Genomic DNA, 16564 nt, shown 5'->3' with positions numbered 1-16564 from the left:
TTCTTATCTCAAACTATAACTCAAATGTACACAACCAAACACAAACTCAAGTTACAACTGTAACTCAAGTTATAACTCAAATTTAACTCAAAAATTACACTCAAGTCACACTCCAAAAAAACTTGACCGTCCCTTTTTTTTTTAATGATTTAGACCAACATCCTTGGCCTAAGATAGACATTCTCAAACCTTATGACAAACTCTATTTGAATTGATAATATTTTCAATTAAAAGTACAAGTGTTAGTTGGATTTACTAAAATACCCTTGCAACAAACAGAAAAAGGTGTGAGACGTATTAATAGGAATTTGACGTGTAGTGATGTTTATGAAATGTAAGAGTATTTAAATTGTTTAATTTTAATATTTTAGTAAAATAATGTCCTGATCTTACTAACTCTGATAAGTCGGGAGAAATAGAAGTGTTTAGAAAAAGAGTAGATAAATTATAAAAGACAAAAAGAAGAATATAGTAGTCATGAAAATATTTTTTTCTTCAAAAAGAAAAAAAAAGAAATTAATTAATACTTAGTGATTTCTAATTCCGTTATTTTTCTAACACCAAATCAACACTTTTCTTCGATTAAAAAAAAATCAACACTTTCCATTTTCAATAAGAGGAGGTAAGAGTAATTTCAATTATCTTTAAGTCAAGTTGGTTGTTCGATGCTCTTGTGAAGCTATTATTTTAACAATTGAATTACAGTAAAATCTCTATAAAATAATATTGTTACGATTAAAAAATATCATATAATATCGAGATTAATTATTTATCAATAAATAAATAATTTAAAATTATTAGTAAATAAATATTATTAATTTAAAAACAGTTTTATATTTTAATAACTCGTGCTATTTTGGTCATGTATTATTCTTTTAGTCAATATTCATGTATGAATTATAAATAAAAAATAAATAGTAGATGTTGTCAAAATTAATATGTTCATATATGAAATTTCAAAAGTTATCACGTTTATAATAAGTGGCATATATATGTTCATAGAGCTCTAAAAATTAATGTACATATATTGTACAAAAAATGTTAATAAGTAAATACATAGACATAAAATTGATGTACATATTTTTCAAAATTAACACCTAGAAAAAAAAACCTTTTAATATGATGAATTTTATGTGTTATTGATTTTTTTTAATATTTTATTAATTATTAATTTATATTTTCGTTGAGCCTTAAATGATTAAAAAAATTGTTACCGCGAGATTATTTATTTAATACATTGGACTAAATCGATACTAGAAGATTTTATTATTTAATTAAAGTTATTAATTTATCAAACATTTATTTATCAAAATTTTACTATAGTTTTTTAACCGTCTTCGAGTAAGAACGATTTTGTGTGTCGTTGTTGTAGATTTTAATGCGGACTATTATAATCAGACTATTAACAAACAATTTTTACACTTGAAACAACAATTTTGACTTCTTATATGTAGATTTAAAAAAGAAAAGAGAAGTACTATATATGCCTGTCATGACTCTGAGGATAGGGCCGTGATTATTGGGGTTTAATTTAAAATTTAACTTAATTAAACTGAACTGTTTAACAAAAATCACAAAAATAAATACATAAATATCAATATAGTTTGCTACAGAGACTTTCTTTTACAAATAATATTTAAAACAGTCCATAAAGTCCAAGAAAAATAGTACAACTCTGGGACAATGTCGGCCAATACAGTTTATATATAGAAATACAGTACATCTCAGAATTAAAACTGTAAATCCGAAACAAACTCACCACTTCGAATCTCGCACCTTCAATCTATTAGCATCCACTCACCATGCTGTAAATCTAAACCGCTAACTCTGGAGGGAGGGTTTAAAATATTGAAAACAGAAGAAAAATGAGTAGAATGCCCAGTAGGATATAATTTTATAAAACATTATAAATAAAAGTACTCACGATCTAAAGAGATACACTCAGAACCGATCATAAAATTTTATAAAACATTGTAAATAAAGGTACTCACGGTCCGAAGACATACACCCGGAACCGATCATACAATTTTATAAAATATTGTAAATAAAGGTACTCATAGTCCGAAGACATACACCCAGAACCAATCATCATTTTTAGATAAAGGAAATACTCACCTAGTAGTAGAAAAAATATATGTATAATTAAAATATGTAGTGCCATAACACCACTGAGCAAGAAGTGGATCCGTATGGGTTTCGGGTCCTACCCCCATAGATACGATTCCCATATCCCGATCTCTGAGGCTACCATGCGTTATATCATTTCTTAAAATATTTTATTTTAAGAAATGATACTCTTTAAAATCTCATTTCTAAAATCATTGGAAAACTTAATAGCATTATTCATGCTATTTCCTTTAAAATCATTTTCTTTCAACATGTTTTGTTCTAAAACATTTTCATGGGCCAAAATCATTTAAAGTAAGGCTAACAAGGATATGGACAAAAATATCCTACCTCTTGACAATTTAATCTACGGATAACTTCACGTTGTCCAACTGTCTATTCTTGAAGCTCCGCGGCTTGCTCTAAACCTCAACTCGATTCGCCTCGATCTATGTGCACAGTTCGATAGACTTTTCAACGGAGTCAAATTGGCACAAACGGTGGTCACCGTTGCATTCAGCACGTCGAAACGAGTTAGGATATGGTCTCAGATATTTGATCGGACGTCAAGAACCTCAAGAATTAAGACTCACCGGAATTCGGCCACCGGCGGCGGGGTTGCCGGAGCACATTTTCACGGCGGACTTGGGTCATACCCCCTCTAAATCGACCATTCTAAGTTCAATGGTGCAGTCAATTTTACCAAATTCACCCTCCATCTACTCTGACAAACCCAAAAAGGTTGACAAAATCTGGTGACTTGGTTCTCAATTCTCTGGCAATGGAACCTCAAAACAGGCTGAAGGCTTTTGATACCCACTTCCTTCTGAGTGTTTTGACACCAAAATCATGACGATCCAATGGTTGGATCATCGGAACCACCCTCCACCCAAACGGCGGTGAGCTCGGATCTTTGGCAAACGGCGGCGGATTTGGGCGGCTAAGGGTTGCTTCTTGTTCTAGGTCATCCTCTGAGTCCAATGGCACCAGCGGTGTCAAAAACAGAGGCCGGAAATAGTGCATAATGAAGAGGAGGTGCGGCGGCTGAAATGGGCGGCTCCTGAGACAACTGTCTAGCAAGAATCGACGGGTGACACGGCATGGGTTTTGTTCGTCTCGTTGAGCTGAGTCCATAGGGACCGGAATCACTCCAATCGGAGGTCGGACGACAGAGTTATGATGGCAAGAAGTTCTAGTAGTTTTCAGACATTTCGCCGGCGATTACGACTGTTTCCGGCGGAGATGGAGGTTGTGTGGCATGTCAACGAGTCCAGCTCGTCGAGAGCTTTCCGATGGTGTGGGCGGTGTCGCGAAACGAGACCAGAATCTCATCAGTGGTAGGTGGCCGGCGTGGAGAGAGAGTGTGTGTGTGTACGTGGGAGGGAGAGATGAGAGAAAAAGAAGAAAGAAGAAATAAAAGGGAAAAAAAAAAAGAAAAGAAAATAGGATTGGGCTTTCTGTATAAATTTGATAATTAGATTTCAAAATTCAATTTAAATAGAGTATGGAATGATCCATTATTCTTATTCTAAAAAATTTGCTACCGACACTTAAAACTGTTCGAGGGACAACAATATCAATTTTAAAAAAATTATTTTTAAAGAAAAATGATCGTTTACATAATAATTATAACTGAAAATTTTTCATTAATTTTAAATTAATTAATACTAATTACTAAATTTAATTAATTAATCATAATTAATTTAACCAGATGTTACACAGTGTCTTTTATGGGCTAAACTTTAAAAGAGAGTACTTTTTTATTTTCGAAAAAAGAGAGAGAGAGAGAGAGAGAATACTTTATGGGCTAAACTTAAAAGAAAACACTTTACAAAAAAAAAAATGGAAATAAATAAATAAGAAAGTATTAGTTTGTCTCCACAAATTTTGGCAAAAACATATGGATAGAGTAGGATAAACGACTCCTTGACTGGAGTTCGTCCATGGCTTCTTCTCTGCCTTCCGTCGCAGTCAAATGCACTCCCAAGCTCGACTCCGACCTCAGAAAGCACCCCTCTGTTTTCCTTTCCAACGAAAAGGTACTCTGTCTCCGTCTCTGTCTGTCTGTCTCTCTCTCTCTCTCTCTCTCTCTCTCTCTCTCTCTCTCTATATATATATATATATAATTTCAAAACAAAACTTAAAGCAAACTTTTGAATTTCATCTCTGGCAATGTTTCTTTACGTCAAGAACTTGTCTTATGTTCTCTGAAGCTTACATCTAGTTTCATCTCAGAGCCCAAGTGTGTCGTATCAGAGAAGCGGCTCGATCACCCATTTGGAGGGAACCTCAGAGTTATCATCCTCCACGGACTTCCGAGAAGCGCTTTCTGCGATGAGAGAAGGCGCTTCGACAGAATCTTCTCACTACGCCCGTCTCTTGAAACGGTGCATCGATGATAATTCGTCTTCAACGGCAGAAACTGTGCATGCCCACATCATAAAAACCGGGTTTCATGAAGATTCCTTTGTTTCGACTTTTCTCGTCAATGTTTACGTGAAATGTGGGGTCATGGAATATGCACGAAAGGTGTTTGATAATTTACCGAGGAGAAATGTCGTTGCGTGGACAACACTGATGACGGGTTATGTTCACAATTCGCAGCCTGAACTTGCTATCCGAGTTTTTCAAGAGATGTTGGAGGCTGGGGCTTATCCCGCAAATTATACTCTTGGGATTGTTTTGAATGCTTGTTCTTCATTGCAGTTGGTCGACGTGGGCAAACAACTCCACAGTTACATTGTCAAGTACCACATCGACTTTGACACGAGTATTGGTAACTCCCTTTGTAGCTTGTACTCCAAACTTGGGCACTTGGATTTGGCCGTAAAAGCATTTGAGAAGATAAGGGAAAAGAATGTGATCTCATGGACTGCGGTTATATCTGCTTGTGGCAATAATAGTGAGGCTGCACGGGGTTTGGGATTCTTTATTGACATGCTCTCTAAGGGCATTGAGCCTAATGAGTTTACTTTAACTAGTGTGTTGAGTTTGTGTTGTGTGATGGCGTATTTGAGTGTAGGTAGCCAGGTTCACTCATTAAGCATCAAACTTGGGTTCTACTCGAATTTGCGGGTGAGAAATGCTATCATGTATTTGTACCTCAAAACTGGTAGGGTTAAAGAGGCAAAAAAACTGTTTGATGGAATGGAAGTGAACAGCTTGGTCACATGGAATGCAATGATTGCTGGTCATGCCCAGATGATGGAGCTTGAAGGAGATGGTCTTTCAGCATATCAAAGTGGGAACGAGGCGCTTTACATTTTCTCGAAATTGAACCGCTCAGGCATGAAATCTGATCTGTTCACCTTCTCGAGTATTTTAACCGTGTGTAGTAGTTTGGTTGCCTTAGAACAAGGGGAACAAATCCATGCGCAGACCATTAAAATGGGGTTTCTCTCCGATGTGGTTGTTGGAACTGCACTTATTAATATGTATAACAAATGTGGGAGCATAGAGAAAGCGAGTAAAGCTTTCGTGGAGATGTCCACAAGAACTCTGATATCATGGACCTCAATGATCACAAGTTTTGCACAGCATGGCATGACACAACAAGCTTTGCATCTCTTTGAAGATATGAGATTAGCAGGAGTAAGACCAAACCAGATCACCTTTGTTGGCATTCTATCGGCTTGTAGCCATGCCGGAATGGTTGATGAAGCACTAATATACTTCGAGATGATGCAAAAGGAATACAGAATTAGGCCTGTGATGGACCATTACAGTTGCCTAATCGACATGTTTGTGAGATTGGGCCGTTTAGATGAAGCTTTCGATCTCATCAAAACAATGGATTTTGAACCCAGTGAGTTCATATGGTCAAACCTGGTTGCAGGGTGTAGAAGCCATGGAAATCTAGAATTGGGATTTTATGCTGCCGAACAGTTACTGAAGCTTAAACCGAAAGATGCCGAGACTTATGTCTTGCTGCTGAACATGTACCTCTCAGCGGGAAGGTGGAAGGATGTTTCTAGGGTGAGAAAAATGATGAAAGAGGAGAAGCTTGGGAAACTAAAAGATTGGAGCTGGATAAGCATCCAAGACAAGGTTTATTCATTCAAACCTAATGATAAACTCCACCATCAAAATGCAGATTTGCACACATTTTTGGAAAGCTTGATTGACCAAGCAAAGGGTGCGGGATATGAAAAGCTCGAAGATCTGGAGATGACAGATGAAGATGAAGTAGAGTCATCCTCTTCCACCACTTATCACAGTGAAAAGTTGGCCATTGCTTTCGGATTATTGAACATGCCGAGCTCTGCACCAATAAGAGTGATCAAGAACTTCATTATGTGCAGGGATTGCCATAATTTTATGAAGTCTATTTCCTTATTGACAGCTAGGGAGATAACCATTCGAGATAGCAAGCGTCTGCACAAAATTGTCAATGGAAAATGTTCTTGTGGGGATTTTGGAATTCTTATATGATATATAATAGGTCATGTAAACAAGTAAAAATCTTAACATTCTTTAATTTGTCAATTGTTTAGATATCCTCAAAATAATATGCTACTTTCTCCTTCATCATGTTGGGCCGATGGAAAGTTTCACACTCGCAGTTCACAATGAATACATTTTCTCATATTCATAAGAAAGTTCTGAGTAAACAGTATTCACCTATTTGGCAGGAATTTCCCTCGTCAGCAACGGTTAGTTTCTCATAATCTTTTTTGGATTACGCTTGTACTAGATTCAGAAAAATAAAGCATATCTCTTTGGATAAATGATTTTATAGGGATGCTGTTTTGACAATGGTAGGATTCTTAGTGGACTTTTCCTTGTGTCAGAGTGAATAAAGATACTTTGACTACAATTTACAACACATGCTTCTTTTATCATCCTTTTCTTCTTCTGGTCAATCAATCTCAATCCAAATTTAGCACCTGCTATAATTGAACGTTCTTCTCTCTCTTCCTCTGACAAAATATAAAGGATAAATTACATGTTTTCCTCCTAAACTATAAGCGCGGTTACAAAATGTCTAATAAATTTTAATTTTAGTTTTTTTCTCTCCAAACTTCAACAACTTTTACAAATTTTTACCCTTTGTTAAATTCTTACTTTTATTATTGTTGTTGACCGTCATTGATGAACCTCTAAGATTCTTTAGGTCAATTAAATTAAAAAAAAGTTGGTATAGTAAAAAATAATAACTCTTATTGCGTAATTGTACTTCGGTTTAACTAAATAAGGAGGAGCTAATAGAGTAATTATGTACTAAAAATGGTTCAACAATACTCTTTATTTATGTGATACGTGTTATTTCTGTGAAAAATCTTAACATAAAGTGTTTTTTTTTTGTTAGTTTTTGCATTTCACATGACATTTTCTGCTAAAAATTTAGTTGAGAGGGAAACTTTACGAGAGTTATTGGAGTTCGAGGGGAAAAAAAGTTAAAAAGTTTAGAGCATTTTGTGATAAGGCCTAAAAACATGTAAATTTTCCAAATATAAACTATTTGGCTCTAATGTCCCCTAAAATTTAACCCCTTCTAGCACTTTGCTCACTGAATTATTATTTTATTAGTTAATTTGCACTTTACCTCTCAAATTATTTTGTTAAGCACTAAGACTTTATTTTATGGTTTATTTGCAATTTCTTCCTCGTTTAAAAAAGTTTCTCAAATTAAGTATGGGTGACAATTCATATTAATGGGTCGTGTTCGTGTTCAATCCGTTTATTAATCGTGTCAAAAAATATCAACTCAAACACGATCCATTTATTAAACTTGTCAAAACTGTCAACCTAAACACGACCAACTTATTAATCGTATTAATCGTGCCAACCCCCATAACCCATTTAAATCAATATATTAAATAAATACTTGATATAATTATGATTTATTTAACTCGGTTATGACATGTTTAGCAGTTTTATTAGTCAATTTGTCTGTTCTTTTAAGATAAACAAGTAAAATTTATCTAAAAATTTTGAAATACATACTATTTCTATTTAATACATCATTTAAACTTTTATATTATATCACATATAATTAATTTACAAATATAATTAATTTACGACATATATAGTTAATTGTGTCGATTCGTGTCAGAAAGACAACTCTAATTCAACCTGTTTATTAAGCATATCAATCTGATTATGACACAAATCCATTTATAGTAAATTCAAACCCATTAATTTTGTACTGATTTTGAATCGTATTGTCGTATTTCATTACCTAAATTGCCACCATAAAAATTAAGGTCGTTTAATTGAACTGAAAAAAGCGACCGTTCTTGAGATAGCTGAGCGATTGGAACTGGGCAAGGCTACATCAACACTGACTTCTTTCATTTTAAAAGCTGAACTGTCCAAGCAGTTGATTATTTTAATCAACTTCTGAATCGGAAAGAACGCAAATAAACGATAATATAGAACCCTTAAAGTCTGATAAAATAATTTGGAGGACAAAGTACCAATAAACAATAATACATGATCCATAATACCGAATAAAATAATTTGGAGGACAAAACTGCCTTAACAAAAACTAGAGTGAGTGCGACTAGCAAAAACAAAAACAAAAGCAAAACTAGAGTGAGTGCCAATTGGTCCAAAATATGAATAGATAATTATATTTCCACTTCCTCCGACGTTCTATTTAGTATCTTAAAAGACATCAAATATGTTAAAATAATAATAAAAAAAAAGACATCAACCAAAACTTTTCTCAACGATGCCACAGGGACTAATCAACTTGAAAAATGCCAATCCCAATCATGCATCAATGCATAAAGGGAGGAACTACTGCAGCAAGCTACGAGGGGAAAAAACAATTAGCAAAGTTGAGATCTGAATAAAATTACATTCTTTTAACCTGATAGGAATTGTGAAGTGTGCTCCTACAATTTTTCGAAAGCCTAATAATATTAGGCTCCGTTCACTTCGTTGATTCGAGTTTAAAATTCGAGTTTTTCTACAGTAAAAAACTCTCACAAACAATCACATCTAACTTTTTTGCTACAGTAAAAAATTCTCACATAAAATCACATCTCAACTCAAATTCTAAACTCGAATCAGCGAAGTGAACGAGGCCTACGATTCGATGTAACTATGAAATAAAAATTTACAAAAAAAAGATAATAATAATAATAAATAAATATATTGTTCTAGTTTAAGAGATTTTAGGTCGGGTTAGGAGTTTGCTCCAACAATTTTTTGAAAGTGTAATAATATTAATGATTCGATGCAACTATAAAATAAAAATTTGCAAAAAAATAAAATAATAATAAATAAATATATTGTTCTAGTTTCAGAGATTTTAGGTCGGGTTAGGAGTGTGCTCCGACAATTTTTCAAAAGTGTAATAATATTAACGATTCGATGCAACTATGAAATAAAAATTTACAAAAAAATAATAATAATAATAAATAAATATATTGTTCTAGTTTCAGAGATTTTAGGTCGGGTTAGGGAAACCGAATGTAATTCACACCTCTCTCGTCGACAGTAACCTTAAGGACAATGCCGTATCAACACACATTTACTTTTAGTTAAAAGAATTAAAATGGGAGATGTTCCAAGTACTAAGATCAGCGCCTCTTACTCCTCGTTTTAGTGATCCTTGATTTGCTTGATTCATTAGGTGGTTTCCAGATGATATCGTCAAGATTGCTACAAAAACTCTTGTAAAACTGCAATACAATTAAAATTGAATTCATCAGACATCTTCACAGTTTGCATATAAAAAAGACGACAAACCAAAGCCAAAGCAGAGATGTGAAAATCTGATATGACAATTATGCTGATTACGAATGGATTAGCTGCAGCAACAGGATTTTCGGAAACTAACCTTGAGATATTCACTGGCATCTCCAGCTGCTTTCTGAATGTCTACCATAAAAAATGTGGGGGCAACTTCAAATATCTTCAGCCAAAGAAAAAAAAAATTGAAAACAGAAAATTAATAAACCAAATTAAGTGGTTCCTTGTTATTGTAAAGTGGAGTCTGGTCCGAAGCTTACTTCCAGCATAACAGAGAAATGAGAACTCTTATCTGTTGAAAGCCCTTCCACTCTCATCTAAAATTTAATAGAATATCAGTTAAATGCAAGGCATAACTTTCTCCAGGGAAATTCATGAGGATCCAAACGAAGCATAATCACATATCTATGCATGTGCACTTGGAAACTCATAAATACGCAGGGATGGAGAGAGAGGTTAAGAGAGACGAAGGAAAAGCCCACAATACTATGATACTAGTAGAAACAAGAAATGAGAAAAAGTATTCTAACTTAAAAAGTAAGATACCATCAATCGCACTACAGAAAAATCAGGGAGCTTTACCTTATAATTGCGAATGTGTGTCTTAAAACCCATTGATTGTGCAACAACTTCCATGCTAGATAAAACAACCTTTGCTGGCTTCCTCGAAACAAAACGCGTCTGATACTTTATAGAATCCTGGCAGGGAGGGAAAAAAATCAGAACGTCTACATCAATGATCAAACCATGTAGTGGTTAAATTACAAAGCAAGATAAATGAAGGGAATCTAACAACTCCTACCTGACCACGATCAAACAGTGTTGCAAGGTTTAACCCTTGAGATAGAATTATCAAATCAAACGCATTAAGGATCAGCGGACCCGTGTCTTCATTTCCACATGGCTCATTAGCCCTTTGTTCCTATATCAACCACACAATCTAAATGTCAAGAAAGAAAACATGAATCGTACATCAGTCCTTTGAACAAAGGCACTTGAGGGTACTACCACCTCCTTTGACAAAAATTTTCATTCAATGCACTTAAATGAGAATTGAGGCGAGACAATGGATATAAAAATTCAGAACCTAGTCTACATATTCATCCATAAAGTTGTCTAGACCTCTTTACATCAACTGCGTGAAGGAGGTGAGAAAAGAACAACCGTGTGAAGGAGGTGGAAAAGAACTGTAAAGGTAAGCAGCATTTTAAATGCTACCACACAGGTCACCTGGTAAAACAATTTTAAAACTTTAAGCTGAGAAAAAGAGAGCCATTCAATTTGATCCTGGACAGGAAGGATGGATAGGGGTATCCTTTCGATGTAAATCTTATTAGAGAGAGATAGATACTGGAAGATCAACATCATGCAGCAGTCATTGTCGACAACAAAACTAGGTTCCATATGTTCACAATCAATTTTAAATAATGAAAAAATCCAATTTATGGAAACAGCATATTCAGTAATTGATGGATCACGAGATGTATTAATCACGTTGACGAGATCAAAGCTAAAAGATATAAAGCCGTGAAGGGTAGGTGCCAGGTACTGGAATTTTTTCTTTGCTTAAACAGTTACTGGGACCGACTACTAAAGGATAAAGTTGGTAAATGCTGTCAGTTGTGCATTAAAATGATGTGGAAGAGATGTTGCACTTGAAAAGCCTTACCAACCTCGGGATCATCAAAAACAGCATTCACATCATCCAGGTTTACATCTTCATATTGAAATAGTTTTACAGGAACATAATCCTTCTTAAACCAGTCATCATCTCTGATCTGTTGAATGGTAATACGCTGCACAGACACAGAGATAAACAGCGTGATGTAGGCAAGTAGCAAATAAAACAGAATTACTTGCTCCATTATATTCAGATTTAATTAATATGTCTTTTCATACTGATATGAGCAATATCTTTTTTCTGTGTCCGCCTAATATATGACCTACAAATGCTTTCAAAATTAAGTAAAACAACACAAAAGAAATGTTTTATTGCATAGCCATACTTACAGTTTCAGGATTTGGGTCTAGAATTCTATGAATCAACGATTTTGCTCCAACTGGAAACCAAGATGGGCAGGAAAAATCTGCCGCAGCAACCTGCAGAAGTAATCACTTGGATTAAATCCAATACTTGCAATGACAAAACAAAAACTCTAGGGCCATAATAGACACCAGAAACAAAATGATCATCAATAAGGCAACCCAAAAGCACAATAATTATAAAGTCGTCGTTTAATGAATTAGTTCATGCCTTACTGTAAAGCGTGGTCAGATCAAGATCATCAAATGGAAGGTATCCTGCCATCAGAACATAAAGGATTACCCCACACGACCAAACATCTGCCACAGCACCATTATAACCCTTGTGACTGAGTACCTAGAGTAGAAAATGGAAAGATTGACACAGATGAATTCACAAAAGTAAACAACAGTCTTTTTTCAGAAGCAAGGCTCCTTTGTGTATACCTCTGGTGCCACATAATTAGGAGTACCACAGGTTGTCCGAAGGAGACTAACTCCCTGTAGAAAAAAGTCACAGAGTAAACTTAAGTCTTTTCATTTTCCAAAATAGTTGAAATCAAATATTGGCTCAAAGCACTTCTTCAAAAGAATTTTAGTACTTTATAATCATAAAAATTTAAAAGATAAATATGAAAGAATCATACTTGTTCAGGCAAAGCACTCAGACCAAAATCTGAAATCTTTAAATTTCCTTGAGAATCAAGTAAAAGATTTTCAGGCTGTAGAGGAAAGGAAATGATAGTAAGGATTTATTGAGAGGAAAAAGAAATCCAATAGAGCATATTTGATGCCAGTTCAGCATCACCTTTAGGTCTCTGTGATAAACCCCCTTACTATGGCAATAGTCCACACCATCAATTAGCTGTTGGAAATATCTCCTAGCTCCAGCTTCACTAAGACGCCCATGATGAACCTGCATACTCAGTGACTCGTTGTTAACGTGGGCATTTTCTTAAGTAATTAAAGAAAAAACCAGAACGGCTACCAAAAAAAGATGACTTGTTTGGAGGAGCTGAATCTTAAGTTCGATTACTCACTATTTTATCAAATAGTTCACCGCCTGTAATAAACTCCAAGATTATATAAATCTTAGTTCGGCTTGCCAGAACCTACAGAGAACATGGATATTTGGTCAGGAGGGAGCACCAATGGCTATTAGGGCAAAATGTTGACAATCATTCGTTATTAAGATGACGATAAAAAGTCCCGATGACAATTTACACATTTTAAAAAAAGATTCCATGCCTCATATAGACGCACAACATGAGGATGCCGGACAAGGGTCATTATAGATATCTCTCTCTTAATCTGCATGACAAGAATGAATCATTAAAAATAAAAAATAAAAAATAGTTGGCACCAAAAAAACGCATGTCTAAATAAATCAAAAAAGTTTACTCAGACTCAAACCAGGTCATTGTATTTTTTCTTTATTCTAAAAGATCTATTTATACAATCTAGAGAAGACTTCAAGTTGAGACAAAAATTAAGACTGACATGAAGTATCTGGTTCTCTAACTAGAAAAACTTGTGAACACATTGATCACTTAAATAACCAATGCATTGGCTAAGCTGCGTCCTATTCAATTTGCATTACAAAAAAAAATAAAAATAAAAAAAAATAAAATTGACAGTACATGATGTCCCATCTGTAACTTCCAGGCAAGACATTCTTGATAGTACCTATATGAAGGATGGTGAACAAAGCCACTCAAGAATTTAGACGAGGTTTCTCCCCATCAACTTCTCAAAGGCGGACAAGGCATAGCTAGACAAAATACTACATTTCAAGAGACGGCCATCGTGTGTTACTTCAGGTGTATTCCTTTGTTAGTAGAATATGAAGTGTTCAATCTTTAACTTAAAACTTGAATGAAGGATTTTTTTTTTTTTTTGAATGAAGGGAAGACATTATGCTAAGCCAGCTAACAACTACACCATACAAAAATGACTACAGAACATTGAGCATGTGGGTCCCAGAATCTCTCAGAGGCACTTTCTACAGTCCAGGGACGTCTTCCTAATTGCTAGACTAATCTATCAACAAAACAACTTCCATTTTCATTTTATTTCATCACAGTTTTGATCTCACATTCGCGTTAGAGAAATCCCCATATGTAAATCACTATTCAGGGTTCCATTATGCGATGGGTTAGGAATGCTCAGATCCAATTCTCAACAGTTACCATCTTTTTTCTCCCTTATCTTTAAGGGACATCATCCTAGGATCAAACCGAGATGGGCCCTATGATAAGGATTTTGCTACAAGGTTGTCCCTGCCAGGGACAAGAGCAAGTAACCCATAACATCATAATTGAAGTACCAACATTCTCTCGCGCACAAATAATTCCCAATGAGGTCCCTTTTCTTTTCTTCTTTTTATTGTTGAGCTAACTATATTGAGATCTGACATGGGGACAATGTTTAGCGAAATTAATTATATTAATTGAAATTTAGAAAGCTAAAAACAATGGCTAAAGCTAAATTGCTGTTTCCATTTCCACAATCAGCTAAAATTCAAACTAAAAAAAAAATGCAAATATATATATATATATATATACCTGGTCGACCATCTTGTGCTTGATGATGGTGCTGCGATCGAGAACTTTCATGGCGACACTCTCACCAGTCTCGGTGTTCTGCGCAAACTTGACCTTCGCGAAAGTTCCTTCACCAATCGTCCTTCCAATCTCATACTTCCCCACTTTCCTCACCACCACCATCTCTCTCTCTCTCTCTCTCTCTCTCTCTCTCTCTCTCTCTCTCTCCTGCAATATCTTCCTCTCAGCTAAATTTCGCCATTTTTTGAATAAAATCAAAAAAAAGCAAGCTCTAAGCAACTCATGTTTCCCCAAAAGAACAATCTTTCGGCTCCGCTTTTCTCCCAATATTCAATTAATATTTGCTTTTTGCCTCGACGAATCAATCAAATACAAGCAGCGTACAGCTCGAAAGCAGGGGGGAAAGAAAAAGAGAAGCAGATTGTTCGTTAAGTCAGAAAGAACGAGAAAAACCAGAGAAAATCTTGGCCCGGCCGTGAAAGTTGATAGTTGCTTGGTGGGGCTTCGGATTTCCTATCTGAAATGGACTATATTCGGAAATGGGAAAAATGTGCAAATTGGGTTTTTTAAAAGAGAAAAAAAAAAAAAAAAAAAAAAAAACTGTTGGGGGAAATGGGGTTTTTTAAAAAAAAAAAAAAAAAAAAAAAAAAAAAAAACTGTTGTGGGAAATTTTATTTTATTTTATTTTATTTTTTTTAGGGTTGGGATTAGAAAAGATTGAGGTTTGGTGGGGACATAAAAGATAAAATGAAGGTGGTTGACAGAGAAAAAATCGGTGGTCTAAATTTAGATTATTCGTGGGTTTTTTTTTAATAAATTGATTAGTGGCTTTTTCTCTCTCATTTTTGGGTGATGAAAAATATCCATATATTAGAAAAGGGATTTTTGTAATTAGGAATTCTTTCTATGTGTAGGGGCAAGGGCCGTGATTCGTTTTGGTTTAGCCTCGGCTTTTTGTGAGGATTAACGTAATGTGATCTTTATAATATTACTGATGCGTTTTCAAATTTTGTTGATTTTAATCTGATTTAGGCTAATAAACTAATTCAATTGGATTTTTTAGACTTGTTTGCCAGCATAGATTTTAAAAAAAGAAAAAAGAAAAATAAAATTTCAGCACATGGTTTCAAAACTTAGAAGTTGGGAAATTAATATTTGAGGTGCAAGGATGAGTGATAAAATAGAGACAAAAATTAGGTTAAAAAATGATGAAATAAGGAATTAAAATTTAAAAATTCAATGCAGCCGAAGGACAATTTAGAAGAGGGAAAAGACTTATTTAGCTAACTATGTTCAATTTCGATAATGCGCGTTAATTCTCAAATTAAAGTCGTGGTGTGGCGGCAGTAGTGGTTTTGATAGAGGCACCAACAATAATTATGCTAATTAGTGGCAGTAATAATTATGCTAATGACTTGGTCTAAGGAACTGATCATTCGCATTTGATTCCTGATTTTTTCAAGAGTTACGAAGTATGTATTATTTTTAATGGTTTGTTTGTTTTCGGTAATAAAAAAAAAGACAAAATATAAATAAACATATTAACTGGTAATACGTTTTATATCATATTTGATATTTGATTTTAGACATAAAGCAATATAACCTCTACAAAAACTTAAAGTCCTTAGCATTGTCATCTATTCTTTAATCTCCTGAGCACATGGGCCATCCTAGTCCTAGTAGTTTTACACGTGCTAGTTCCTCAAAAATGGCCATAAACTAAACTCAGGTCCCGTTCACTTCGTCAATTCGAGTTTAGAATTCGAGTTTTGCTACATTAAAAAGTTTTCAGAAACAGTCACATCTAACTTTTTTGCTACAGTAAAAAACTCTCACATAACATCACATCTTAACTCGAATTAAAAACTCGAATCAGCGAACTAAACGGGCCCTCAGTTTTTTTTAGTGGATTTAAATTCAAATTCTGGTGTAAGCTGGTCCCGTTCATTTCGCTGATTCGAGTTTAGAATTCGAGTTTTGCTACAGTAAAAAGCTCTCACAAACAATCACATCTAATTTTTTTACTACAGTAAAAAGCTCTCACATAAAATCACATCTCAACTCAAATTAAAAACTCGAATCAGCGAACTAAACGGCCCTAGAAAGAAACATACTTTTTTTTCCAGGCAAAATTTTCATAAATAAATTTATCAAGGTGAATTTTGTTA

General features: G+C 34.6%; 2 protein-coding genes across 3 annotated transcripts; one reads left to right on the top strand and one right to left on the bottom strand.

The window, feature by feature from the left end:
- The first annotated feature begins 4005 nt into the window (after positions 1-4005).
- LOC21408241 (putative pentatricopeptide repeat-containing protein At5g52630) lies at positions 4006-6731 on the top strand. Its single transcript, XM_010106269.2, has 2 exons — positions 4006-4145; positions 4342-6731. Exons 1-2 carry the CDS (start codon positions 4050-4052, stop codon positions 6535-6537), a joined length of 2292 nt encoding a protein of 763 aa, XP_010104571.1. The 5' UTR covers positions 4006-4049; the 3' UTR covers positions 6538-6731.
- A 2645-nt stretch (positions 6732-9376) lies between these two features.
- LOC21408240 (CBL-interacting serine/threonine-protein kinase 8) lies at positions 9377-14941 on the bottom strand. 2 transcript variants are annotated; one of them, XM_024170873.1, is made up of 14 exons: positions 14397-14938; positions 13081-13143; positions 12873-12944; positions 12641-12748; positions 12480-12554; positions 12280-12333; positions 12065-12190; positions 11821-11910; positions 11484-11606; positions 10613-10732; positions 10393-10509; positions 10071-10127; positions 9899-9973; positions 9377-9740 (listed from the first exon to the last, which is right to left on the bottom strand). In XM_024170873.1, the coding sequence occupies exons 1-14, from the start codon at positions 14556-14558 to the stop codon at positions 9639-9641; spliced, it is 1344 nt and encodes a 447-aa protein (XP_024026641.1). In that variant the 5' UTR covers positions 14559-14938; the 3' UTR covers positions 9377-9638. The 2 variants fall into 2 exon arrangements, with proteins under 2 accessions (XP_024026641.1, XP_024026642.1); XM_024170874.1 differs by lacking the exons at positions 9377-9740; positions 9899-9973; positions 10071-10127; positions 10393-10509 and having other exon boundaries at positions 10638-10732; positions 11480-11606; positions 14397-14941.
- Positions 14942-16564: the final 1623 nt, after the last annotated feature.

Source organism: Morus notabilis, unplaced genomic scaffold (genome assembly GCF_000414095.1).
Source record: "Morus notabilis unplaced genomic scaffold, ASM41409v2 Scaffold485, whole genome shotgun sequence".
Classification (NCBI taxonomy): Eukaryota; Viridiplantae; Streptophyta; class Magnoliopsida; order Rosales; family Moraceae; genus Morus; species Morus notabilis.
Note: the sequence above shows the minus strand (reverse complement) of the source record. Positions and strands in the feature narration are given on the sequence as shown.